The 27,891-nt window shown below is 41.5% G+C and overlaps 1 protein-coding gene across 8 annotated transcripts in view; it reads right to left on the bottom strand.

Annotated features, from left to right (window-relative positions):
* Positions 1-27,891, bottom strand: part of CUEDC1 (CUE domain containing 1) — a 227,995-nt gene that overhangs the window by 5,810 nt on the left and 194,294 nt on the right. For all 8 annotated transcript variants that reach the window (XM_069756438.1, XM_069756431.1, XM_069756432.1 and 5 more), the window contains 3 exons: positions 23,869-23,962; positions 20,776-20,834; positions 20,373-20,445 (listed from right to left, as the gene is read on the bottom strand). In XM_069756438.1, the coding sequence (XP_069612539.1) occupies positions 20,373-20,445; positions 20,776-20,834; positions 23,869-23,962 (226 nt within the window). The remainder of the gene's footprint in view (positions 1-20,372; positions 20,446-20,775; positions 20,835-23,868; positions 23,963-27,891) is intronic.

The raw sequence follows: 27,891 nt of genomic DNA, 5'->3' as shown, positions 1-27,891 counted from the left end.
ACTTAAAGCCACAATGCTCCTCTGGGAAACAATATGCACATATATGGTGCATTATAATTTATGGATAACTATAGGGGTGCATTATAATTTATTGATGACTATGGGGGTGCATTATACTTTATGGATGACTATAGGGGTGCATTATACAGTTATATGAAAAAGTTTGGGCACCCCTATTAATCTTAAGCTTAATGTTTTATAAAAATTGTTTTTTTTTTGCAACAGCTATTTCAGTTTCAATATCTAATAACTGTTGGACACAGTAATGTTTCTGACTTGAAATGAAGTTTATTGTACTAACCGAAAATGTGCAATCTGCATTCAAACAAAATTTGACAGGTGCATAAGTATGGGCATCCTTATAATTTTCTTGTTTTAAATACTCCTACATACTTTTTACTGACTTACTAAAGCACTTTTTTTTTTGTTTTCTAACCTCATTGAGCTTTGAACTTCATAGCCAGGTGTATGCAACCATGAGAAAAGCTACTTAAAGTGGCCACTTGCAAGTTGTTCTCCTGTTTGAATCTCCTCTGAAGAGAGGCATCATGGGCTCCTGAAAACAACTGTCTAATGATCTGAAAACAAAGATTATTCAACATAGTTGTTCAGGGGAATGATACAAAAAGCTGCATCAGAGATTTAACCTGTCAATTTCCACTGTGAGGAACATAGTAAGGAAATGGAAGAACACAGGTACAGTTCTTGTTAAGGCCAGAAGTGGCAGGCCAAGAAAAACATCAGAAAGGCAGAGAAGAAGAATGGTGAGATCAGTCAAGGACAATCCTCAGACCACCTCCAGAGAGCTGCAGCATCAACTTGCTGCAGATGGTGTCACTGTGCATTGGTCAACTATACAACGCACTTTGCACAAGGAGAAGCTGTATGGGAGAGTGATGTGAAAGAAGCCGTTTCTGCAAGCACGTCACAAACAGAATCAGCTGAGGTATGCAAAAGCACATTTGGAGAAGCCAATTTCTTTTTGGAAGAAGGTCCTGTGGACTGATGAAACCAAGATTGAGTCGTTTGGTCATACAAAAAGGCGTTATGCATGGCAGCCAAAAAACACAGAATTCCAAGAAAAACACTTGCTACCCACAGTAAAATTTGGTGGAGGTTCCATCATGCATTGGGGCTGTGTGGCCAATGCCGGCATCGGGAATCTTGTTAAAGTTGAGGGACGCATGGATTCCGCTCAGTATCAGCAGATTCTTGACAATAATGTTCATGAATCAGTGACAAAGTTGAAGTTACGCAGGGGATGGATCTTTCAGCAAGACAATGATCCAAAACACCGCTCCAAATCTACGCAGGCATTCATGCAGAGGAACAATTACACTGTTCTGGAATGGCCATCCCAGTCCCCAGACCTGAATATCATTGAACATCTGTGGGATCATTTGAAAAGGGTTGTCCATGCTCGGCGACCATCAAACTTAACTGAACTGGAATTGTTTTGTAACGAGGAATGGTCAAAAATACCTTCATCCAGGATCCAGGAACTCATTAAAAGCTACAGGAAGCGACTAGAGGCTGTTATTTTTGCAAAAGGAGGATCTACTTAATATTAATGTCACTTTTCTGGTGGGGTGCCCATACTTATGCACCGGTCAAATTTTGTTTGAATGCAGATTGCACATTTTCTGTTAGTACAATAAACCTCATTTCAAGGCAGAAACATTACTGTGTCCAACAGTTATTAGATATATGAAACTGAAATAGCTGTTGCAAAAAAAACAATTTTTATAAAACATTAAGCTTAAGATTTATAGGGGTGCCCAAACTTTTTCATATAACTGTACTTTATTGATGACATGGGGGGTGCATTATACATTATGGATGATTATGGATGTGCATTATACTCTATGGATGACTATAGGATGCATTATACTTTTTGGATAACTATGGGGGTCCAATAAACTTTATGGATGACTTTAAGGGTGCATTATACTTTATGGATGACTATGTGGGTACATTATACTTTATGGATGACCATGAGCTGTGCAGTATATTATATGGAGGAATATGTGATGCATTATACTATATGGAGGACTATGTGGGTGCATTATAATTCTTCTATGGAGCCCCATGACTTCTACATACGCACCTCATGAATATAGTGGTTTATTTTCTTCTATACAATAAAGAACAGCGGCAGAACGAGGGACATATATCAAGATGAGGGATATATACCATAATGGGTCCCAGGATAAGGGACATTTAGCAGATTGGGCGATATATATACCAGGATGAGAGACATACAGTCATGGCCAAAAGTATTGACACCCCTGCAATTCTGTCAGATAATACTCATTTTCTACCTGAAAATGATTGCAATCACAAATTTTTTGGTATTATTATCTTCATTTAATTTGTCTTAAATGAAAAAACACAAAAGAGAATGAAGCAAAACATTGATCATTTCACACAAAACTCCAAAAATGGGCCAGACAAAAGTATTGGCACCCTCAGCCTAATACTTGGTTGCACAACCTTTAGCCAAAATAACTGTGACCAACCGCTTCCGGTAACCATCATGAGTTTCTTACAATGCTCTGCTGGAATTTTAGACCATTCTTCTTTGGCAAACTGCTCCAGGTCCCTGATATTTGAAGGGTGCCTTCTCCAAATTGCCATTTTTAGATCTCTCCACAGATGTTCTATGGGATTCACGTCTGGACTCATTGGTGGCCACCTTAGAAGTCTCCAGTGCTTTCTCTCAAACCATTTTCTATTGCCTTTTGAAGTGTGTTTTGGGTCATTGTCCTGCTGGAGGACCCATGACCTCTGAGGGAGACACAGCTTTCTCACACTGGGCTCTACATTATGCTGCAAAATTTGTTGGTAGTCTTCAGACTTCATAATGCCATGCACACGGTCAAGCAGTCCAGTGCCAGAGGCAGCAAAGCAACTCCAAAACATCAGGGAACCTCCGCCATGTTTGAGTGTAGGGACCGTGTTCTTTTCTTTGAATACCTCTTTTTTTCTCCTGTAAACTCTATGTTGATGCATTTGCCCAAAAAGCTCTACTTTTGTCTCATCTGACCAGAGAACATTCTTCCAAAACGTTTTAGGCTTTTTCAGGTAAGTTTTGGCAAACTCCAGCCTGGCTTTTTTATGTCTCGGGGTAAGAAGTGGGGTCTTCCTGGGTCTCCAACCATACAGTCCCTTTTCATTCAGATGCTCACGGATAGTACGGGTTGACACTGTTGTACCCTCGGACTGCAGGGCAGCTTGAACTTGTTTGGCTGTTAGTCGAGGTTCTTTATCCAACATCCGCCCAATCTTGCGTTGAAATCTCTTTGTCAATTTTTCTTTTCTGTCCACATCTAGGGAGGTTAGCCACAGTGCCATTGGCTTTAAACTTCTTGATGACACTGCGCACGGTAGACACAGGAACATTCAGGTCTTTGGAGATGGACTTGTAGCCTTGAGATTGCTCAGGCTTCCTCACAATTTGGTTTCTCAAGTCCTCACAGTTCTTTGGTCTTCTTTCTTTTCTCCATGCTCAATGTGGTACACACAAGGAAACAGGACAGAGGCTGAGTCAACTTTAATCCATGTCAACTGGCTGCAAGAGTGATTTAGTTATTGCCAACACCTGTTAGTTGCCACAGGTAAGTTACAGGGGCTGTTAATTACACAAATTAGAGAAGCATCACATGATTTTTCGAACAGTGCCAATACTTTTGTCCACCCCCTTTTTTATGTTTGGTGTGGAATTACGGTATATCCAATTTGGCAATTCTTTTTGTGTTTTTTCATTTAAGACAAATTAAATGAAGATAATAATACCAAATAATTGGTGTTTGCAATCATTTTCAGGAAGAAAATGAGTATTATCTGACAGAATTGCAGGGGTGTCAATACTTTTGGCCATGACTGTATATACCAGGATGGTATATACCAGGATGGAGGACAGATATATTTTATTCAGGATGGAGGGGGTGGGTCCAAGTCTTGCACCACGGTCCATCAGTTACGTCACTGTGCATAAGCCCTCATTCTAATTTTCACAAGACTAACTAGAAAATATTGTGACACATCATGCAAAAGAGGATTTTTTCCACTTTTAAAGGTTCAATACAATTAGGGTATGTGCACACGTTGCTGATTTGCCTGTGGAAATTTCTGCACAAATTCTGCATCTCTTGGCAGAAAACGCAGGTAAAAATCCGAGTGGATTTGATGCGTTTTTGATGCGGATTTTATTTTTTGAAAGCTAAATAAAGATCTATTATTGAATTAAAAAAAAAAAAATTGTGATGTCATTCCTTGTCCAACCTCTTCATTTACATACTCCATTGAAGAATAATGTATACACACACAGAAAGATAGATGATAGATAGGTAGATAGATAATAGATAGATAATACCAAGCCCGATGTTTAGTAATAAACATAATAAAAAAGGTACAGAGAGTTAAATAAAGATACACACACGCAAAAACTGCGTTAGTCCGGGGTCACACTTGCGAGAAACTCGCACGAGTCTCGCACCTCTATACCCAGCATTGCTGCCGCCACTCAGGACCCGAGCGTTCAGCTCCGAAATACATGCAGCCGCATGCTCCGGTCCCGAGTGTCGGCGGCAGTGGCGGGTATTGATGCGAGAGACTCGTGCGAGTTTCTCACAAGTGTGACCCCGGCCTTAAACGCAATATCTGTTTAATTTATAACTTTTTTTTTAGAAAAAATGGCGTGGGCTCCCGCGCAATTTTCTGCACCAGAGAGAGAAAACCAGCAACTAGAGGCCAATGTTTATAGCCTGGGAAGGGGTTGATACTCATGGATCTTCCCAGGCTAAGATTATCAGCCCGCAGCTGTATATTTAGCTTTTACTGGCTATTAAAATCATCCTTAAAACCCATCCTGCGTGATAATATATGTGAATCTAATGAAAATGTTGAGTCCCTATGGGTAGAGATAAGGGGAGGGGGAAAAATAAGATTACTGATAGGGATTTATTATATGTCTCCAAAAATAATGGCAGCAACAGAGAATATCCTCTTAAAGCAAATAGATGAAGCAGCGACACAAGGAGAATTCATTATTATGGGGGACTTCAACTACCCTGAAATAGATTGGGAAACGGAAATCTGCAGTTCCAGCAAAGGTAATCGGTTTTTGACAACTACGAGAGACAATTACCTTTCACAATTGGTTCAGGACCCGATAAGAAGGGGGGCAGTGCTAGACCTAATATTACCCAACAGGCCAGACTGCATATCAAATATAGGGGTTGGGGGTCACTTGGGGAATAGTGATCACAAAATAATAAGTGTTCATGTATCCTTTAATAATAATGTGTAGCAGAGGGGTTACAAGGACACTAAACTTCAGGAGGGCAAACTTCCAACAGATGAGAGATAATCTTAGTGCAATCAACTGGGACGATATCCAGAGACATAAAAATACACAAAGAAAATGGGAGACGTTTATTAGTATCCTGGATAGGACCTATGCACAATATACACCGTATGGGAATAAACATATTAGAAATAGGAGGAAAATGGCTAAATAGAGCTGTAAGGGGCGCAAGAAGAAAATGACAAAAAGAAAGCATTTAGAGAATTAAAGGAAGTCGGTAGTGATGAGGCATTAAATAAATACAGAAAATTAAATAAATTCTGTAAAAAACAAGTCAAGGCAGCAAAGATTGAGACAGAGAGACTCATTGCCAGAGAGAGTAAAAATAATCCCAAAATATTCTTTAACTACATAAATAGTAAGAAACTAAAAAATGATAGTGTTGGCCCCCTTAAAAATAGTCTGGGTGAAATGGTGGATGAGGATGAGGAAAAAGCCAATATGCTAAATGACTTTTTTTCAACAGTATTTACACAAGAAAATCCTATGGCAGACAATATGATCAGTGATAACAAAAATTCCTCATTAAATGACACATGCTTAACCCAGCAGGAAGTACGGCAGTGTCTAAAAATCGCTAAAGTTGACTAATCCCCGGGCCCGGATTTGATACACTTCCGAGTACTGCAGGAATTAAGTACAGTCATTGCTAGACCATTATTTAAAGATTCTATAATAACAGGGTCTGTACTACAGGACTGGCATATAGAAAATGTGGTGCTAATATTCAAAAAGAGGACAAAAACTGAACTCGGAAATTATAGGCCAGTAAGCTTAACCTCTACTGTGGGTAAAATCCTGGAGGGCATTCTAAGAGATGCTATGCTGGAGAATCTGAAGAGGAAAAACCTCATGACCCAATATCAACATGGGTTTACTAGGGACCGTTCCTGTCAGACTAATCTGATCAATTTCTATGAAGAGGTAAGTTCCGGACTGGACCAAGGGAACGCAGTGGGCATAGTGTATATGGACTTGTCAAAAGCTTTTGATACGGTGCCACACAAAAGGTGGATACATAAAATGAGAACAATGGGGATAGGGGAAAATATGTGTAAGTGGGTTAAGAGCTGGCTCAGTGATAGGATACAAAGGGTGGTTATTAATGAAGCACTCTCGGACTGGGTCGCGGTTAGCAGTGTGGTACCACAGGGGTCAGTATTGGGCCCTCTTCTTTTTAACATATTTATTAGTGGCCTTGTAGGGGGCATACAGAGTAGAATTTCAATATTTGCAAATGACACTAAACTCTGCAGGGTAATCAATACAGAGGAGGACAATTTTGTATTACAGGATGATTTATGTAAACGAAGCTTGGACTGATAAATGGCAAATGAGCTTTAATGGGGATAAATGTAATAAGGTCATGCACTTGGGTAGATGAAATAAGATGTATAACTATGTGCTTAATTGTAAAACACTGGGTAAAACTGTCACTGCATGGGTGGATGACAAACTCATTTAGTGGCCAGTGTAAGGCAGCTGCTGCAAAGGCAAATAAAATAATGGGATGCATTAACAGAGGCATAGATGCTCATGAGGAGAACATAATTTTACCTTTATACAAGTCACTAGTGCGACCACACTTAGAATACTGTGTACAGCTCTGGTCTTCGGGGTATAAGAAAGACATAGCTGAACTAGAGCGGGTGCAGAGAAGCGCGACCAAGGTTATTAGAGGAATGGAGGGTCTTCAATACCAAGATAGGTTATTACACTTGGGGCTATTTAGTTTGGAAAAACGAAGGCTAAGGGGTGATCTTATTACAACGTATAAATACATGAGCGGACAGTACAAAAACCTTTCTAATGAACTATTTACTCGTAGACCTGAGACAGAGACAAGGGGGCATCCTCTATGTCTGGAGGAAGGAAGGTTTAATCATAATAACATACCATGGGAGAGAAGCAGGACAAAGGTACAGCTGTATGACCTCGGGTTAATGAAGCTGCACACACACCAAGGATTATGGGTGCCACTTCCAAAGAAAAAGAATCTATAAATCCATAGAAAAGAAAGCGGATAGGCACATACTGTCCCGTGCAACAAAATCCTTTATTGTGGCATCATAATACCAACAGCAGGCGGATAAAACGATGGAGTAAATACAGACTGTAATTAATTATAATAACATATGCGGATTCTTTACTGTAAGAGCAGTGAGACTATGGAACTCTCTGCCGTATGATTTTGTTATGAGTGATTGATTACTAAAATTTAAGAAGCGACTGGATGCCTTTCTTGAAAAGTATAATGTTACAGATTATTTACACTACGAGGGGCGATCCAAAAGTAATGATAATCGGTTATATCTATTGCACACAGAAATTAAAATAAAATGTTTTCTTCTCTCTTAGGTACCCACTAGTCCAGGAAAAAAAAATTACTTAAATAGACCATGATTCCCGGGAGCTACATTCATTTGAATATGAACTGCCAAGGAGTGAACATCAAAATGGAAAAAAACGAGCTCAGAGCTGTCATCAAATGAAAAAAATGACTACCAAAGACATACACAGCGACTTGGTGGAAACATTGGGGGACTCTTCTCCTCCATATTCCACAGTTGCACGCTGGGCCAAGGAATTTAAGCTGGGAAGAACATCGACGGAAAATGAACATCGTGAAGGACGCCCATCCACATCCCTCAATGAAGAAAACGTGAAAAAAGTTGAAGAAGTTGTATTGGGAGATCGAAGAGTGACTACCAGGCATGTAGCCGAGGTCACAGGGATCTCATATGGCAGTATTCAAAGAATCCTTGCAAAAGAATTGCATATGAGAAAGGTCTCCGCGCGTTGGGTGCCAAAAATGTTAACCGACGAACAAAAGAAGAAACGAGTTGACATTTCAATAGCAAATCTCGAAAAGTGCCAAGCAGACAAGGAAAATTTTTTGACAATGGACGAGACCTGGATCCACCACTTTGATCCCGAAACTAAACAACAATCGATGACATGAAAATGAGCCGACGAACCGACGCCGAAGAAATTCAAAGTGTCAAGCTCAGCAGGGAAGGTTATGGCGTCCGTTTTTTGGGACGCTGAAGGAATTATTATGGTGGACTATTTGGAGAAGGGAGCCGCTATTACAGGCTCCTACTACGCAGAACAAGTAAGAAGATTGCGGGAGGCTATCAAGGAGAAAAGGCGCGGCAAACTGCGGGCTGGAGTGTTGTTTCACCAAGATAACGCGCCGGCTCACAAAGCTGCTGTTGCCATGGCTACCATTCAAGAAGCGGGCTTTGAACTGGTGGAACACCCCCCCTATTCACCAGATCTAGCCCCCAGTGACTTCTTTCTCTTTCCTCGGCTCAAGGAACACCTCCGGGGCAAGAAATTTGACGACAATAGCGACGTGATAACCGCTGTTGGGGATTTTTTTGAGGGTCAAGATCAAGAATTTTCTTCGAAGGGAATTCTAAGTTTAGAAAAGATATGGACTAAATGTATAGACTTGTTAGGAGACTATGTAGAAAAATAAATTTATTTTTTGACTATATTCATTGTGTTTAGTATTGATTATCATTACTTTTGGATCGCCCCTCGTAGTTTCTTTGATGTTGCGTTGACCCAGGGAACTATTCTGATTGCCGTATGTGGAGTTGGGAAGGAATTTTTTCCCCCAATATGAAGCTTACAGTTTGCCACATGGTTTTTTTTTGCCTTCCTCTGGATCAACATGTTGGGGTATGTTAGGTTAGGATATGGGTAGAAATAGATGGACGTAAAGTTTTCCTTCAACCTTAAAAACTATGTTACTACACTCCCTGACAAAAGTTATGTCGCTTATCCATGTTATGTAAATGAAAGCTATTAACCGGACGTTAAAGTCATCCAATGGTTGTATAAATTATTCTTTTGAAAGCTGAAACCCTCTGAAATGTGGTTTAGGTTAAGAAAATAAATTGGCATCAATGCAGAAATATTGATCATTTAATGGACACAGAATGGTCAGATTTTGGAAAGACCAGGCAGCATGAAATTAATCAGATGACCGATTCCCTTTGAATCAAAAAACATTATGCACTGTACTGTCTCATTATTCCTGCCCCACACTATTTATTTATTATTATATCTCATGCTTACTTATATTGCACCACAATATTCCATAGCGTTTTACAGACATCAACATCACTGTCTCCACTAGGGTTCACAATCTAAATTCCATATAAATATGTCTTTGTAGTCTGAGATGAAACCGGAGGAAATCCACACAAACACGGGGAGAACATACAATCTCTTTGCAGATTATTTGTTACTCACTTACGTAGCACCATTAATTCTACAGCGCTTTACGAATATCAGTATCACTGTCCTCATTGGGGCTCACAATTTAAATTACCTATCAGTATGTCTTTAGATCGTGTGAGGAAACCCACGCAAACCCACGCAAACACGGGGAGAACACACAAACTCTTTAAATACATTGTCCTTGGTGACATTTGGACCCAGGACTCCAGCGCTGCAAAGCCACAGTGCTAACCACTGAGCCACCCTGCAGCTCATTTTATCTTAACAGTAAGGCCAGGGTCACACTTAGTGTATAAATCGGATGAGTGCTATCCTTTTTTGTTATTCCATTGGGGACTACTGATTACCATACTCTTTTCACTGAGAGAATATGTCTAAAAAAAAATTGCTGCATGCTGTGATTTCACTCTGAAAGACTATGATAGACTGATAGACCATTCAAGTCTATGGGTGAATGGCAATCATCGTACTGTACTCAGATTATATTTGAATGCAGTCTGATTTCTCTGGATTCCCGCGAGGGAGAAGATGGAGAAATTGTGTTCCCCATCTGCTCCTCACAATGTTTTGTTTTCAATATGCTCCTCATCCGAGAGAACCGGATCACACTATGCTAAGATCAAGAGTGTCATTTGCATAATCTGCCCAATTCTCTCAGATGAGAAAATTAACAGTTGGGTGACTCTGGCTTTCATCCATCATCTTCCATTTTTCTATTATCATAACTATGAATAAAGATGTGTTTACACCTGACTTCTAATGCGTACTGTATGACCTGTAATACACTGTGTTCCAAATTATTATGCAAATTGGATTTAAGTGTCATAAAGATTTAATTGTTTTGTTTTTCAAATAAACTTGTGGATGGTATTGTGTCTCAGTGCTCAATAGAAAAAAAAAAAGATTGATTTCAGTTATCAATTAGTGTTTAATGGAGATTTCCATAACAATACAGTGCAGACAAACAGTGATAACAGTAACAGAGGTCAACTAAAAATGACCAGAAGTAAATAAGGAGAAAAACAAAACCAATCAGAAAGGAGAAAGTAGGAAGTATGGGAGAGAAGCAGGGGGGAGGGGAAGGAGGAGGGGTAGGTACAGTAGGGGGAGTAAGGGGGGAGGAAAAGATTATAGGCATTCACAAGACAATATCTAGCAGTTCAGTTATAGACATAGACAAGGGGTCCTGGCAAACTGTGGCAGAATAAGAATCTTACCAACACAAAAACAGACATGTCAATTATGCTTACTTATTCCCACTCAAGTAAACGGTCAAACAAGGTGGTGCGGATCAATAGAGGAATGACCACTGTGTAACCAGGGGTGCCAAATATTTTGTCTTTTGGTTTTGGCAGTCATGGAGTGAGCCAAGGCGAGTTCATATTGGCAGTGGACATTAAGTTTATTAATTAATTCACTAATATTGGGAGAATTAGTGTCTTTCCATCTTGAGGCGACTAATAACCTGGCAGCTATTAGAATATGTGATAGTGTACCTCGAAGTATGTGTGGGATGTCCTCCAGGCCGATGTGAAGAATGACCTGCTTAGGTGACAGAGACAACTGGATCCCCAAGACCTGTGCAATTAAAAGGTCCATATCTCTCCACCAGAGTTGAAGAATTGGACACGACCACCAGGTATGTTCCAGAGTTCCCCTGTGACCGCACCCCCTCCAGCATTTGTCCGACCCGGCAGGGTCATAGTGAGCCACCTGAACCGGATATTGATACCATCTAAGGTGTACTTTTTTCAATTGTTCAAGATGATTGACGCAGGCACACACCCGTAATACTTCACCCAGTCCCTCCTCCCAATCTATCGGGTCAGACAGGAAGTCCAGATCCTGTTCCCACTTGATCATATACGGCAGTTTAACATCTTCTGCTGGGTCGTTTAAGGCTTTATATAATATTGAAATTCCCTTCGGGCCAGAGTCAGGTAGCAAGAAATAGCCATTAACCCTGTTATTTAAATGGGAGTTGAAGAAAGGCGAATTTGGGGAATTATGAAGTAGATGACGTATCTGCAAATATTGATAGCAGTATATCCGGACACTCGGGAAGTTGGAGGCCAAGCGGTCAAAAGGAACAAGGCCAGTGGTACCCAATATCTGCCGTAATGTTACGATTCCAGCATCAACCCAAGGCTGGAGATTAATAAATGGGATGTGTGTCTCAAGGGCTTTTAAGGATAGGGAATCATGAGATAATTTAATCAAAGAAGGGACCAGTGTCTGCCAATAGTGGAGTGCGATTTTCATGGTTGGTAATGTAGGGGAATAATCAGTGATTGTGATAGATTCAGCCTCAAGAATCGTGCGGGTAGATCTAGTTTTGGCATAGTAGTTTTCTATTTGGAGCCATCTATGATCTTTGTCCGCCTGCCACCAGTCTCTAAGTTAGTATGGCCGCTCTATGGTACAGCATGAGGTTCGGCATTCCCAGCCCTCCCCATTTGTACGGATAGTACATCAAGGTCCTAGAGACTCTAGATTTTTTGTGTGACCAAATATAATCGTATGTCATAGTTTGTAATTTCAAAATCAAACGTTTGGGGATTTTTAATGGGATACACCTAAGGAGATACAGTATTTTAGGCAGGATCATCATTTTGAAAACATTAATCCTGGCAATCCAGGATGTCATAACTATGTGAAAGTGGTCAAGTTGTGCCCTAACCTGTGAGATCAATTTAGAGAAATTCTTCTTGACAATCTGTTCAGAGCCCGTCAATATAACTCCCAAGTACGGATACCTTCTGTCACCCATTTAAATGGGAACTCAGCCTCCATTTTCGACTTGGTCGCGCATGGGACTGCCACTGGAAACAACAAGGACTGTTGGGATTCAACCTGTAGTATGACACATTGCTAAATTCCCCGAGTTCAAAGGTAATAGCTGTCAAGGATGTCTCCAAGTTGACACAGGATAAAATAACATCATCAGCATACAGGCCAATTCTGTGCTCCATCTGCCCAACCTTGATGCTGGTGATATTAATAGAGGTTCTAATGCGTTCAGCAAGCGGCTCCGTGCACAGTGCGAAAATGATAGGAGAGAGTGGGCAACCTTGACGAGTGCCATTCGTGATCTGAAACGGACCGGATAAAAAACCTGACGTCAAGACCCTGGCACAAGGAGTCAAGTACATAGCACAGATTGCTGAGAATATTGGGCCCGACAGTCCAAACCTTTCCAATACTGCCCGAAGATACCCCCAGTGCACCCTGTCAAAAGCTTTCTCAGCATCAAGCGACAGGAATGCACTGGGTAGGCCAGACAGCTCGGCTATTTTAATCAGATTCAGCATGCGCCGCACCCCATCTTTCGTCTCAAGTCCGGCCACAAAACCCACCTGGTCCGGTGAAATTATAGTTGGGATAATAAACTTTAGCCTGGACGCTATAATTTTAGTGAATATTTTGACATCCGAATTGAGCAGAGCGATAGGTCTAAAGTCACCAGGGTGTGTGAGGAGTTTCCCAGGCTTGGGTATGGTAGATATGGTAGCTTCCAAACCAGGAGCAGTCACAGTACCAGAGTCCCTCCAGACCGAGAATAATCTCTGCAAATATGGAATCTGCAGCAGACTAAAGGATTTATAATAGTCATTCGTCAGCCCGTCTGGGCCTGGGGCCTATGGGATTTAGTTTGTTTAATCGTCGAGTTAATTTCTACATCTGTGAAGGGAGATTTAAGGTAGTTTAGCTGCTCAGATGTAATATGGGGTAATTTTATAGAGTCTAGATATTTATAAATAGATTGGTGATCCGGTTGGGGAGTAGAAGGGTCATCTTTTAAATTATACAAGCCGATATAATATTCTGCAAAAGCTTGGACTATGTCCTGAGGGTTCCTGAGAACCCTCCCATTATTATCTAAGATATGGTCCACTCTTGATTTAGCTTCCTTCTTACGTACTCTGCGTGCCAGGAAGGAGTGCACCTGCCCTATCACCTGCGGCATATAGATTAGTCTTGAATTTCTACATGTTATGTGAATATCTGGCCAGAAGATTTTCTCTCAATTTAAACCTAATCTGATAGATCTCCTCGGAGATAGAAGGCGCGGGAGCAGACTTGTTGATATTGTCTAAATATTGCAGGTGGGAAAGTAAAGCCTCTTTGCCACTCTCCCTCTTCCTTTTCAGGTATGAAGCTTGTTGGAGAAGCACATCTTTAATCACTACTTTATGCGGCAACCATAAGGACTCATCAGAAACATCTCCATTATCGTTTATCTGAAAGTAATGTTCCAACTCCAAAGAGACTCTATCTAACACCTCCCCATTCAGCAGCAATGCGTCATTTAATCACCACCTAAAGGCTGGGTTAGCTTGGTGTGCTAAAGTAAGAGTTAGAGTGATGGGAGCGTGATCAGACCACGTTAAGCCTATAGTTGCAGATCTACATCTGGAAAAGGTTGCACTGTCTAATAATCAATACGGGAGTATGAGGAATGCCTGGAAGAGTAAAAGGTATAATCCCTCTCAGATGCATGTGAATATCTCCAATAATCATGCAGGTGAAATTCGCCTGTGAGAAGAGTCAAGTCACCTCTAGGTCGCCTGCTACCAGAAGAGCAATCAAGGTCCACCCGCATGGGGAGATTCAAGTCACCACATATTATATTGCTACCCTTCACATTCGCATAGACTTCATGAAGGGTTGTTCTCAGGAATTTATGTTGTCCCTCATTGGGAGCATAAAGATTTGTCAACGTGTGTAGCTCACCATTCAATAGGCACGTGATAGTTAAGCATCTACCCGTGGGGTCATTATTTTGCGCTATCAATTTAAAAGCGATTGTATTTTTCACCATGATGCACACACCAGCCTTTTTGGTTGGGCCATTAGCAAATAGAATGTGTGGGAAGAGGGGATGACGGAGCCTAAAATTATCCTCGACCAACAAATAGGTCTCCTGCAAACAGATAATATCTGCCCTCGACCGCTTCACCTCCCTCCACATCATAGATCTCTTCTCAGGGGAGTTTAAACCCCTGACATTCAAAGAAAGAATTTGTAAACTCATGGTACCATTATACTAAAATCAATACTGCTGGTATTACCCAGTGACCCCACTGGCGATGTACCAAAACTTATATACAAATAAGTGCCAGTTCCATAATAACAATCAAACCTCAATATAAACAGAGAATGCCCGGGGATTTGGAGAGAAAAAAACTGGGGGGGAAGAAAGGGGAAGGGCAAGTATGTAGTAAAAAGAACCAAAAAATAAAAAGAAGTAAAAACAAAAGAAAAAGACAAAAAAACAGAAAAAGACCAAAACATAGGTCAATATACGAGGAATCCTCGTAAGAATGTCCGGAACAGTCCAGACAGTCCACAGAACAAAATCTGCGTAAAGGGGTGGAAGTGAGAGGTTCACAGTCCAAAGGCCCACTAAAGGGTGCAGTAGGAGAGCTCAGCAATCCAGACAACGTCTGTGTGGCACTGTCAATCCATAGACCAGTCCGAGGCTATTTTCCTTCCTGTATCCGCAGGTCTGGGAGCAAAGGGTATTTTTCAGGCCATAAGCCTCTCCTCTGCCTGTTTAGACGAGGGGCAGGCAACCGTGCGTCCTTCATAAGTGATAATCAAACGCACAGGATTAAACTCCCATCGGTAACGTATATTGATGTCCCTCAATGCTTTACAGACATTGGCGTATTCTCTCCTTTTGGCCAGAGTAGCAGCTGACAAATCCGGGAAGACCTGGAGATCCCGGAATTCAGGGGGTAGGTCAGGGGGGCTCCTTATCTGCCGCAGGAATGTCTCTTTAGTAGTGTACAAATGAATCCGTGCAAGGATGTCTCTAGGAAGAGATGGATCTAGATGCTTGGGCTTTGGTGTTCTATGAACCCTGTCCGCCAGTAGATCTCTCGAGGAACAGCCTACATAAATTTCTGGAGGAAAGCAGCTAAATCTTTATCTGCAACATTCTCAGGGATTCCACTCACACGAATATTGTTCCTCCTGGATCTGTCCTCGTGCAATTTATTAAATGCCCCTGCTAACTTGCCTTTTATAACTTGGTTTTCATCCACCAGAGCGTTAATTACAGAGACATATTCGGACATTTTGTTTTCCAAATGATCCGTGCGGGCCCCTAAGGAGTTAATATCTCCTCTTCTCTCCTTCAACATGTCCTGAATATCCTCTTTTAATGAGGCGCATATAGATGTGAGGAATTCCTTCATATCCCCCCTGGTCATAGGTGCAGAGCTGCTATATTGTGCTCCCACTGAGGTCTCACCTCTTTCTGAATCCCGGGAGCCGTGGGAGGAGTGTGATGATCTGGAGGGAGAAGCCGTCGCCATTTTCCCTGCGGCATGTGCGGTTTGAGACCGCGGAAAGAATTCTGGCAGGCGAGGAGGAGAGGCCTTCTTATGAGATCTGCCTCAGGTTATCATGTGCCCAGTCGTGCTGTGGTGCTAGCGGTAAGCGCCTCAGTGGTCAGGAGAGTCAGTGAAAGCCGGTCTGAACCACGTTATGTCTGGTGGTGCCAAAGCTCGTCACCTCATTTTAGGTCCAGCTTGACAAGGTTAGGTGTGGGAGAAGCCCAGGACAGTGTACTTGAGGATACAACTCAGTGAAGGATTAAGGAAACCTCTGGAAAATGATAAAAGCGCTGGTGCTTCTGTTGTTAGATGTTTGGGAAGCGAGACGTGCAGAGCGCAAATCACAGGCCCTCCTCCACAGGGGAAGCACAGGCCCGTTACACTCACCAGGCCTCGAGACTCAGGCTCCAGAGATTCCTTCACAGTCTGTAAAAGCTATTTTCTTGTGGTCCACCATGTGCAGCACACTCTCATGGAGGCTTAGATGGTAAGATGAGATGATTTACAGCAGCAGTGTGGCCGATGGATGTTGATTTCCAGGCTGGAGATCAGGAACTCCTGGAAGAAGCTTCCTCTCTTGATGGTGCGTAAGCCACACCCCACTGAAATCAATCTTAAACACATGTGATAATTAGTTTTCCAGGTGATTCTAATTCAAGGAAAACTACTTAAAAATGATGTTTCACATTATTAAGCAGGCCAAAGTTTTCAAGCAATATGAGAAATAAAAAGGATCTCTCTGCTGCTGAAAAGCGTTAAATAGTGCAATGCCTTGGACAAGGTATGAAAAAATTAGATACTTCACAAAAACTTTGTGATCATCATACTGTGAAGAGATTTGTGACTGAAATAGAGCACAGACAGAGTTCATGGAGATAAAGGCATAATGAGGAAGGTTTTTGCCAGACAAATTCATTGGATTAAGAGAGCAGCTGCCAAAATACCATTACAAAGCAGAAAACAGTTATTTTAAGCTGCTGGTGCCTCTGGAGTCCCTCGAACCTCAAGGTGTAGGATCCTTCAAAGGCTTGCTGTGGTGCATAAACCTACTATTCGGCCACCCCTAAACAGTGTTCATGAGCAGAAACGGTTGCAGTGGGCCCAGACATACATGAAGATTAATTTTCAAACAGTCTTGTTTACTGATGAGTGTCAAGCAACCCTGGATGGTCTAGATGGATGGAGTAGTGGATGGTTGGTGGATGGCCACCATGTCGCAACAAGGCTGCGACATCAGCAAGGAGGTGGAGAAATCATGTTTTGGGCCGGAATCATGGGGAAACAGCTGGTGGGGCCCTTTAAGGTTTCTGAAGATGTGAAAATTACCTCTGTAAAGTAAATAGCGTTTCTGACTGACAACTTTCTTCCATGGTCTGAAAGCAGAAACGTGCCTTCAGGAGCAAAATCATATTCATGCATGACAATGCCCCATCTCATGCTGCGAATAATACCTCTGAGTCATTGGCTGCTATGGGCATAAAAGGAGATAAACTCATGGCGTGGCCACCATCTTCCCCTGACCTCAACCCTATAGAGAACCTTTGGAGTATCATCCAGTACAAGATCTATGAGGGTGGGAGGCAGTTCACATCAAAACAGCAGCTCTGGGAAGCTATTCTGACTTCATGCAAAGACGTACAAGCAGAAACTCTCCAAAAACTCAAGAATGCAAGAATTGTGAAGGTGATATCAAAGAAGGGGTCCTATGTAATGTAACTTGGTCTGTTAGGAGGTTTTGGAGTTAAATGGCTTTTTTGTTCAGTGAATGTGGTCTCCTAATGCTGCAACTTCCACAAATGAGCATTTTCAGTTCTTTAAAACATATCAAATGTTTAGAAATTCTACTGTGCCTAATAATTTGGAACAGTGCATTTTGAGTTTTTATTCATTTTGGAGATTATACTGTTATCATTGGGAGGTTTCTTCAATAAAATTCGATGTATACTCTAACGGGTGATGACTTTTATTAGACTGACTATCATTTGCACCGACCATTTAGGAAAATCCGAGAAAAATGTCATCTGCATAATAATTTGGAACATAGTGTAGATTGTTCAATGCGCACAGGTGGCCATTGTCCTCAGCAGTGCAGGTCCTACTTACAGAGGTCAAGAATCTTTTATGCAACAAGATAATTTCAGCCAACGAACAAGTCTTTTCTATTTCTGTCAGGTGATCGGCAGCCTGCTTGCTTGCTTTAACATGATAAGAGCATTTCTAAGATAGCTCATTCACGATAATTGTGCAGTGTAAATGGATATCAACTCACCTCTGCATGAGATGTACTGGTCGCAAGTCTCGTTGCTCAAATTTGACAACGTCATATACAAAGATCAGGCTGTTGAGTTTGGGTTCGAAGACCCGCAACCAGTCCATAAACATATATACATAAATACATATCTACATAATGTCAGTAGGAGAGTGAAGCCAGAACTGATTGGCCATAGGCTCATGTGACAATAATGTCATGCGATCCCCGGGAGAGCCAATGCCAACACCATTGAAACAGAGCTGACACCGAAAGTATAAATGTTATTATTTTACTGGGAGGCAACATAGTGATTCAGAAGGGGTTGTCTGAGTGTTTGACAACCCTTTTAATGACCTTCCTCTAACTTTGTCCTTAACCCCTTAACGTCCAAAAACGGACAGAGTCTGTCATTTGACGTCTCCCTGTTTTGTGCGGGCTCCGGGAACAAGCCCACACCTTTTCCGGCACATGACTGCTGATCTGATCAACTGACATGTGCCACTAACAGCCACGGGAGGAATCGTGATCTACCTGCGGCTGTTATATACATTATAAATGCTGCTGTCAAACTCTGACAGCAGCATCTAACATGCACGCGCAGGACGCGCGCCATTACCTCCTCCCATCGGCACCTGTGTCACATGACTGCAAGTCGCAGATGGGTTGGCATGACAACCCGGGGTCAGCAGGAGACCCCTGTGGTTGTCATAGCTGGATAGATATGAGCGCCGTGCAGGAAGTGCGTCTACCTCCTCCCATTGGAGCCCGTGTCACATGACCGTGAGTCACCGATGGATTGGCATGAGAACCCGGGGTCAGCAGTAAACCCCTGTGGTTGTCATAGCCGGATAGCTATGAGCGTCGCCCAGTGGTCGGCGTTCATAGCAAGTGAGCATATCTCCTACATATATATATAAACGTTCAAATCACCCCACTCATAACACTATTCAAAATAAAACAATAAAAAAAATCAAACAAACATATTTGGTATCGCCGCGTTCAGAATCACCCGATCTATCAACATAAAAAAATAATCAATCGGTAAACGGCATAGCGATGAAAAAAATAAAAACCCCAGAATTAGGTTTTTTTGGTCACTGCAGCAATGCAATAAAATGCAATAACGGGCGATCAAAAGATCGTATACAGAACAAAATGGTATCAATAAAAACAACAGATCGGCGTGCAAAAAATAAGCCCTCACCCGGTCCCAGATCCTGAAAAATGCAGACACTACGGGTCTCGGAAAATGGCAACATTATTTTTTTTTCTGTTTTTCCTTACAAACCTTGGAAAAATTTTTTACCACTTATATAAAAAAGAACCTAGATATGTTTGGTGTCTATGACCTTGCAATGACCTGGAGAATCATAATGGCTGGTCAGTTTTAGCATTTAGTAAACATGGTAACAAAAAATCCAAAAACCAATTGTGGAAAAGCACTTTTTTTTTGCAATTTCACCGCATTTGGAATTTTTTTCCCGTTTTCCAGTACATGATATGGTAAAATCAATGGTGCTGTTCAAAAGTACAACTCGTCCCCCAAAAAACAAGCCCTCACATGGCCATAATGACGGAAAAATAAAAAAAGTTATGGCCGTGGGAAGAAGGGGAGCAAAAAATGTAAATGCAAAAATAGAAATACCCCTGGTCCTTAAGGGGTTAATGCCAATATGGACCAAGTCCTCACCATCCCCTCCCAGCAATATGTGAACCCAAGCCGAGATGTGTCGAACCCCAGCTAGGAAGACAACATATCGTTTGACGAACCCAGCCTTTGTAACAGATAGCCTTGCCCGTGCCGTTAACAATTGAAACTCACACTTCCAGCATTTGTCTGGCCTGTCATGAATTACAATCCTCCCACTGCTTACTGACGCAGACACTCCCCTATTGGTTTTCAGAGGTTGTGTATTGCGTCTATCTTTGTACCGACACCCCTCTCATCTGCAAAATTGTTGGGGTTCAAGATTAGCATACATTCATGATTAGCACACATTATAAGGGAAACATCAAATTTATCATAGAAGAAACTGTCTAATAACTAGCTACATTGTTCATAGCAAGCAGCAAACAATATCTGAACAGAGAAATAGAACTTATTACAATAATTTGATCTCTGGCGGTAAAAAAACAAGAAAATTGTAAAACTAACTTTGATTGTCCTTCTTTATGGGTTTCCAGTCCTTCATTATTCAGCTGTTTTAGCCTTGCCTGGACATCTTCATCTGACCAAAAGAGAATAATATGTAAATCTGACAAATGAGAAGAATTTCCTACTTGTTTTATTTTTTCGTTAATTAAAGTGAAATTTGCAAGATGATACAAGGTTTAAGGTCAACATGCTTGTTAGCTACCAAAGCAACCAAGGAGCAGTAATTACTGCTAATAAATAATTTATAGAATAAATAATCAGATATTTTGAAAACTGGAATGTCACAATTAAGCATGTATAAAAAAAATAAGCATTTAATTGAATTGGAATACATTTTGGGATTTTGTTTCTTTTCACATTACTAGTTTTAGCACATGCTGATATACTTTGAATTAAAACTCACCACACGAATGTCCTTCAACATCATCCAAAAGATTGGCTGTGGATGCTGCTGTTCCAAGACTGCAGTTTATGTTAAGGATGAAAGTTATGGGTGAAGGAGGAATTTTTTTGTGCAGTTTAGTGAGAACAACAATTGAAGTCAAAGGGCAGCCAGTCTTCAAAATCAGATGGTTAGACCAAATGCCCTCCTTTTTCAGTGCTTTCATTTATTGCAACACCTCAGATTGCCCCTTAATACCGCATACCTTGCTGTGCAATCATTGCTTCTGCAGACCATTTACCATTTATTGTCACTTACATTATCCATTAAACCAGGACCCTGTATCAGAATATCAAATCATTGCAGTTGAACAACATTTTTCCATTGAAATTTTACATCATAGCTATCATAGCTGTCACATCATGGACTAACTTGCTACCTAATTACAGTACTTTTTATTGACAATTTTTTTTTTTTAAATGTGTTAGGCCGAGTGCACACGATCCGGAAGCGCTGCAGTCTATTGAACGCAGGTGAATCCGCATGTGTTCACTGAGCCGTGCGGATTCACAGAGTCCAATACATTTCTATTGGTGAAATTTCTTTTGCACAAACTAGTGTCTCCACAAGATAAACTAACATGCTGCAGTGTGGAAAGACGCACCACATGTCTGTCTCTGCGGACGAGCAGCGGGCATCTGTGGACACATAGTGGGCATGGAATTTCTGACATCCCAGCCACTATGCTGTAACATCTGGCCGCTGCGGGTTTGACGCTGCATAAGTACGCAGCGTCAAAATCAAAGCAATTGCTGATCGTGCGTACATACTCTCAAGGTGCTTTCACACTGCGCTCTGTGTCCCCGTCAGGGCACACGTCCGACTGTAGGCATACACTCCCAAAAATGGTCTATGTCATAGCTCACATTCGCTCTACTGTCACCACTACAGTCTATGGCCCCATCAGAGCATGTGTCCGGATAATATTTTCAGTTATTTCTCTCTTCTCCTCAATGTCCTGTGTCAGTCTGTAAGACAAATATCTGAAGCACTTTAAAAGTTGGCTGTGCTGCGGTAAAAAAAAGTCTCTTGCTGTGAAGGTTCTTTATTGATATTAGTTATAGGTTGTTATTGTAGTGGACAATAAAAACATTCAAAGAATACCGGAAAGCAAGAGACTTTTTTCCAGCAGTGCAATCAACTTACCGTGTTTTGATCCTGCTGGTGAATCTATCTAGCGGAATAGTTCCCCTAGCCCCAGCTGACTATTTTATACCCTTATAGTTGTTGTCTCACACACAACCACCACCCAGGTGAGCACCTCTGATTGATAAATTAATCTCCTACATTGGGGTTTTACCCTATATATATGTGCGCTTCTCCCACTAGTTTTTCTTTCCTCAACTAACTGAAACAGGAGAATCTCCTTTTGTCCTCTTCGGAATTCTGTTTTTTTTTCTATCAAAAAGCATAAAGCCATTCAACTGCAACAAGGTAACCTCATTTTTGATGGTCCCCATCACTAATATAATACCTCTCCATGTGCCAAGGCACAATTTTATCTTAACTGGAGAAGTGAAACTAAGCATAATAATTGGTGGACAAGGGTCCTCGACCCTGGAGGAGACCTCACCCCCTCAAATATACTACAAACAAAAAAAAAACAAAAAAAAAAACAAAAAAGGGCGGATTCATAGTGCATGAGGATAGGATTGTTTATTGGTCACATAGCATATTTGTGCACCTGCACGTTAATTTATTACTGAACGTCTACAGTCCCTTTTTTCTTTCCTCGAACCATGACATCACCACCAGAGAGAGCGATAGCGTCATCCCCAAGGACAGAGAGCCTGGACATAAAAGGAAGTGCTTCATACCTAGTATCAGTGAGTTTCCAAGACCCAGAAGATTCTCCTAGATTCGTGCATATACACCCAGTGTATAAAAAAAACCCTGGAAATATGCCATGGTTTGAGGAAACAAATTTCCCGCTCACCATGACAGCACCACCAGTGAGAGTATCAGAAATAAACCATTAGGGTCTGCAAGGCCTTAAGGCCAAAGGAGAAATCAACAGACCTACCACTTCCAAGCGACAGAAGAAAGAAAGATGACAGGCTGCATGAACGCATTGTGCAGCCTTGCCATCTAGATGTAGCAGAGCCGAATGAGACGTCACAACCGGCTGTCCTTGCCTTTGCTGCAGCCAATATGCTGCAAGAAAAGTCAACCTTGTGTATTTACAGTGTTTTTCACCATCCATTCAAGTCAATGGGTGGAAAACGCTGGAAAAAGGCTAAAAGAAGTGACATGCTCTATATTAAAAAAAAACACTGAAAAACACAAAATACTGATCACACAAAAATCCAATGTGTGTGCATGAGATTTCTGAAGTCTCATAGGCTTTGCTGGTACTGTAAAAAAACAGCTGGAAATTAGCATACAAAAAGGCAGCAAAAAAATGCAGCAAAAACGCCCTGTGTGAACTTACCCTAAGAATGGAGTGTCACCAACTATTCTAGCAGTAGTATAACCTAAAAAACTGTTCTATAGTTAGACGTCTAAATGAGATTGGCCCAAACGACTCAAATGGGGATATATCCCATTGAAGAACTCTGGACATTCTAGCAGGACAAATCTTATAACTCAGGGAGGACTTGTCAAAATGAACATCAAAACTTAAGACTATCTAGTTCTCTAGTATTTCCTAAAGAAAGGGAAGCATTAGGGTCTTTTAGGAATTCTGTCTTATAATGAACACCATAAAAACATAACCCAATTGCATTTTTTTCTTCCAGAATTTTACTGCACTTGGAAACTTATTTCCACTGTCAGGTACATTGCTTGGAAAAATTAATGGTGTCATTCAAAACTACACCTCGTCCAGCAAAAAATAAGAACAATCTGTCATACCGCTATGTGGACAGAAAAATAAAAAAAAGTTACAGCCTTCGGAAAAAGGGAGGGAAAAAAGGAAAAAGTGACAACGTAACTTGGCTGTGCGAGAGCCTCTTACATCCAGTGACAAATGTAAACAGGTAAGTAAACAATCTAAAGCGCAAATATTTGAAGCACTGGATATTGTGTGTTATGTTGCATGGCATTAAAAGATACATTTGGTGTTTGAGCAAATGTTTTCTCCGGGATTTTCTCATCTTTGTTTTCTCAGAAAATGCTCTGGCAATCTCCAACAACTTCTTCCTGGTTGCTGAAAAATAATTATATAAAATCATTTTTCAAGCCATTTTAAACTTGACTGTCACCAGGTTTTCACCATGTAATCTGATAGCAGCCCAATGTAGAAACAGAGAACCTGATTCCAGCGATGTATCAATTACTGGGTTGCTTGCTGTAGCTTTGATACAATCGCAGCCTTATCGTGAGATTGTCACTAGAGAACTGACCTGTGGTGCTCTATATTCATGAGCTCTCTATAACCCAGCCCCCACCACTGGCAGCGTTCTGCCTATGCACAGTGTACACAGAAATCTGTCAGGGTTGTGGGTGGGGATATACAGTTAGGGCCAGAAATATTTGGACAGTGACACAAGTTTTGTTATTTTAGCTGTTTACAAAAACATGTTCAGAAATACAATTATATATATAATATGGGCTGGAAGTGCACACTCCCAGCTGCAATATGATAGTTTCCACATCCAAATCGGAGAAAGGGTTTAGGAATCATAGCTCTGTAATGCATAGCGTCCTCTTTTTCAAGGGACCAAAAGTAATTGGACAATGGACTCTAAGGGCTGCAATTAACTCTGAAGGCGTCTCCCTCGTTAACCTGTAATCAATGAAGTAGTTAAAAGGTCAGGAGTGGATTCCAGGTGTGTGGTTTTGCATTTGGAAGCTGTTGCTGCGAGCAGACAACATGCGGTCAAAGGAACTCTCAATTGAGGTGAAGCAGAACATCCTGAGGCTGAAAAAAAAGAAAAAATCCATCAGAGAGATAGCAGACATGCTTGGAGTAGCAAAATCAACAGTTGGGTACATTCTGAGAAAAAAGGAATTGACTGGTGAGCTTGGGAACTCAAAAAGCACGGTGGCGCAGTGGTTAGCACTGCAGCCTTGCAGCGCTGGGGTCCTGGGTTCTAATCCCACCCAGGACAACATCTGCAAAGAGTTTGTATGTTCTCTCCGTGTTTGCGTGGGTTTCCTCCGGGTTCTCCGGTTTCCTCCCACATTCCAAAGACATACTGATAGGGAATCTAGATTGTGAGCCCCATCGGGGACAGAGATGATAATGTGTGCAAACTGTGAAGCGCTGCGGAATATGTTAGCGCTATATAAAAATAAAGATTATTATTATTATTATTATTATAAAAAGGCCTGGGCGTCCACGGATGACAACAGTGGTGGATGATCGCCGCATACTTAATTTGGTGAAGAAGAACCCGTTCACAACATCAACTGAAGTCCAGAACACTCTCAGTGAAGTAGGTGTATCTGTCTCTAAGTCAACAGTAAAGAGAAGACTCCATGACAGTAAATACAAAGGGTTCACATCTAGATGCAAACCATTCATCAATACCAAAAATAGACAGGCCAGAGTTACATTTGCAGAAAAACACCTCAAGAAGCCAGCTCAGTTCTGGAAAAGTATTCTATGGACAGATGAGACAAAGATCAACCTGTACCAGAATGATGGGAAGAAAAAAGTTTGGAGAAGAAAGGGAGCGGCACATGATCCAAGGCACACCACATCCTCTGTAAAACATGGTGGAGGCAACGTGATGGCATGGGCATGCATGGCTTTCAATGGCACTGGGTCACTTGTGTTTATTGATGACATAAGAGCAGACAAGAGTAGCCGGATGAATTCTGAAGTGTACCGGGATATACTTTCAGCCCAGATTCAGCCAAATGCTGCAAAGTTGATTGGACGGCGCTTCATAGTACAGATGGACAATGACCCCAAGCATACATCCAAAGCTACCCAGGAGTTCATGAGTGCCAAAAAGTGGCACATTCTGCAATGGCCAAGTCAATCTCCAGATCTAAACCCAATTGAGCATGAATTTCACTTGCTCAAATCCAGACTTAAGACGGAAAGACCCACAAACAAGCAAGACCTGAAGGCTGCGGCTGTAAAGGCCTGGCAAAGCATTAAGAAGGAGGAAACCCAGCGTTTGGTGATGTCCATGGGTTCCAGACTTAAGGCAGTGATTGCCTCCAAAGGATTTGCAACAAAATATTGAAAATAAAAATATTTTGTTTGGGTTATGTTTATTTGTCCAATTACTTTTGACCTCCTAAAATGTGGAGTGTTTGTAAAGAAATGTGTACAATTCCTACATTTTCTATCAGATATTTTTGTTCAACCCTTCAAATTAAACGTTACAATCTGCACTTGAATTCTGTTGTAGAGGTTTCATTTCAAATCCAATGTGGTGGCATGCAGAGCCCATCTCGCGAAAATTGTGTCACTGTCCAAATATTTCTGGCCCTAACTGTACATCAGCATTCATAAAACTGGTAGATCTGTAGCAGATACACCAGTGATTTTATCAAAACTGCAGCAAGCAGCTCAGTAATGGACAGATCACTGGAATCAGGGTCTTTTGCGCCTACGTCATGATGCTCTCAGATGGAGTACCAAAAACCTGGTGACAGATTCTCTTTAAGTAATAAAAAGGAGGCATTTTGTGATGGAATACAACTATATTCTTTTACTCCCTGCGAAGGTAACATATGATCACTAGGAGTTAAAAATAAAAGGATCCATGGCAGCCATTCACTCATGCGTGTATTAAAAAATGTTAAATTAAACTTTAAATTAAACTTCACCGGTTTTTGTTACGTAAAAAAATTATGTAAAAGTAGAATTATGTAAAAGTTATGCAAAAGTATAATTTCAGAACTTTTCCCACCTTTATTGCCACCCAAAATTTGCACAAACAAATCATTTGAAGGGGAAAAAATAAAAATTACAAAACCAAAGTAAGATGGTTGCATAAGTGTGAACACTCTTTTATAATTTGGGATGTGGTTGTGTTTAGAATTAGCCAATCACATTTAAGCTCATGTCAAATAGTAGTAAGAACACAGCAGCCATCACTTCTGATTACCGTAACTCCATATAAAGTTTAGCAACCAGGATTTTACTGACATTTTCTTAGTAGCATTTTACAACAAAGGCCTTGGCCCATAAACAGCTTACAACATAGCATAGGGCTTTCATTGCTTTTCACTTACCACAGGATGTATGTTCATTTTGTTTCTATCTTAGGTTTTGTCTGTTTAACCCCTTTCTGCCATTGGACGTAATATTCCGTCCATGTGTGGTGGGCCTTAATTCCCAAGGACGGAATATTACGTCCAGCGCGATCGGCCGCGCTCACGGGGGGAGCGCCGCCGATCGCGGCCGGGTGTCAGCTGCTTATCGCAGCTGACATCCGGCACTATGTGCCAGGAGCGGTCACGGACCGCCCCCGGCACATTAACCCCCGGCACACCGCGATCAAAGATGATCGCGATGTGCCGGCGGTGCAGGGAAGCATCGCGCAGGGAGGGGGCTCCCTGCGGGCTTCCCTGAGACCCCCGCAGCAACGCGATGTGATCGCGTTGCTCCGGGGGTCTCCTACCTCCCTCCCTGCAGTAAGTCCCGGATCCAAAATGGCCGCGGATCCGGGTCCTGCAGGGAGGGAGGTGGCTTACCAAGTGCCTGCTCAGAGGCACTTGGTAACGCTGCACTGCTCTCAGACAGATCGGTGATCTGTCAGAGTGCTGTGCAAACTGGCAGATCACCGATCTGTATTGTCCCCCCCTGGGGCAAAGTGAAAAAGTAAAAAAAAAAATTTCCAAGTGTGTAAAAAAAAAAAAAAAAAAAAATCCTAAATAATGAAAAAAAAAAAAAATATTATTCCCATAAATACATTTCTTTATCTAAATAAAAAAAACAAAACAATAAAAGTACACATATTTAGTATCGCCGCGTCCGTAACGACCCCACCTATAAAACTGGCCCACTAGTTAACCCCTTCAGTAAACACCGTAAGAAAAAAAAAAAAAAAACCCAGGCAAAAAACAACGCTTTATTATCATACCACCAAACAAAAAGTGGAATAACACGCGATCAAAAAGACAGATATAAATAACCATGGTACCGCTGAAAACGTCATCTTGTCCCGCAAA

This window comes from Ranitomeya imitator, chromosome 3, assembly GCF_032444005.1.
Source record: "Ranitomeya imitator isolate aRanImi1 chromosome 3, aRanImi1.pri, whole genome shotgun sequence".
NCBI classification, from domain to species: domain Eukaryota; kingdom Metazoa; phylum Chordata; class Amphibia; order Anura; family Dendrobatidae; genus Ranitomeya; species Ranitomeya imitator.
The sequence above is the reverse complement of the archived record's forward strand: the minus strand, read 5'-3'. Positions and strand labels throughout refer to the sequence as shown.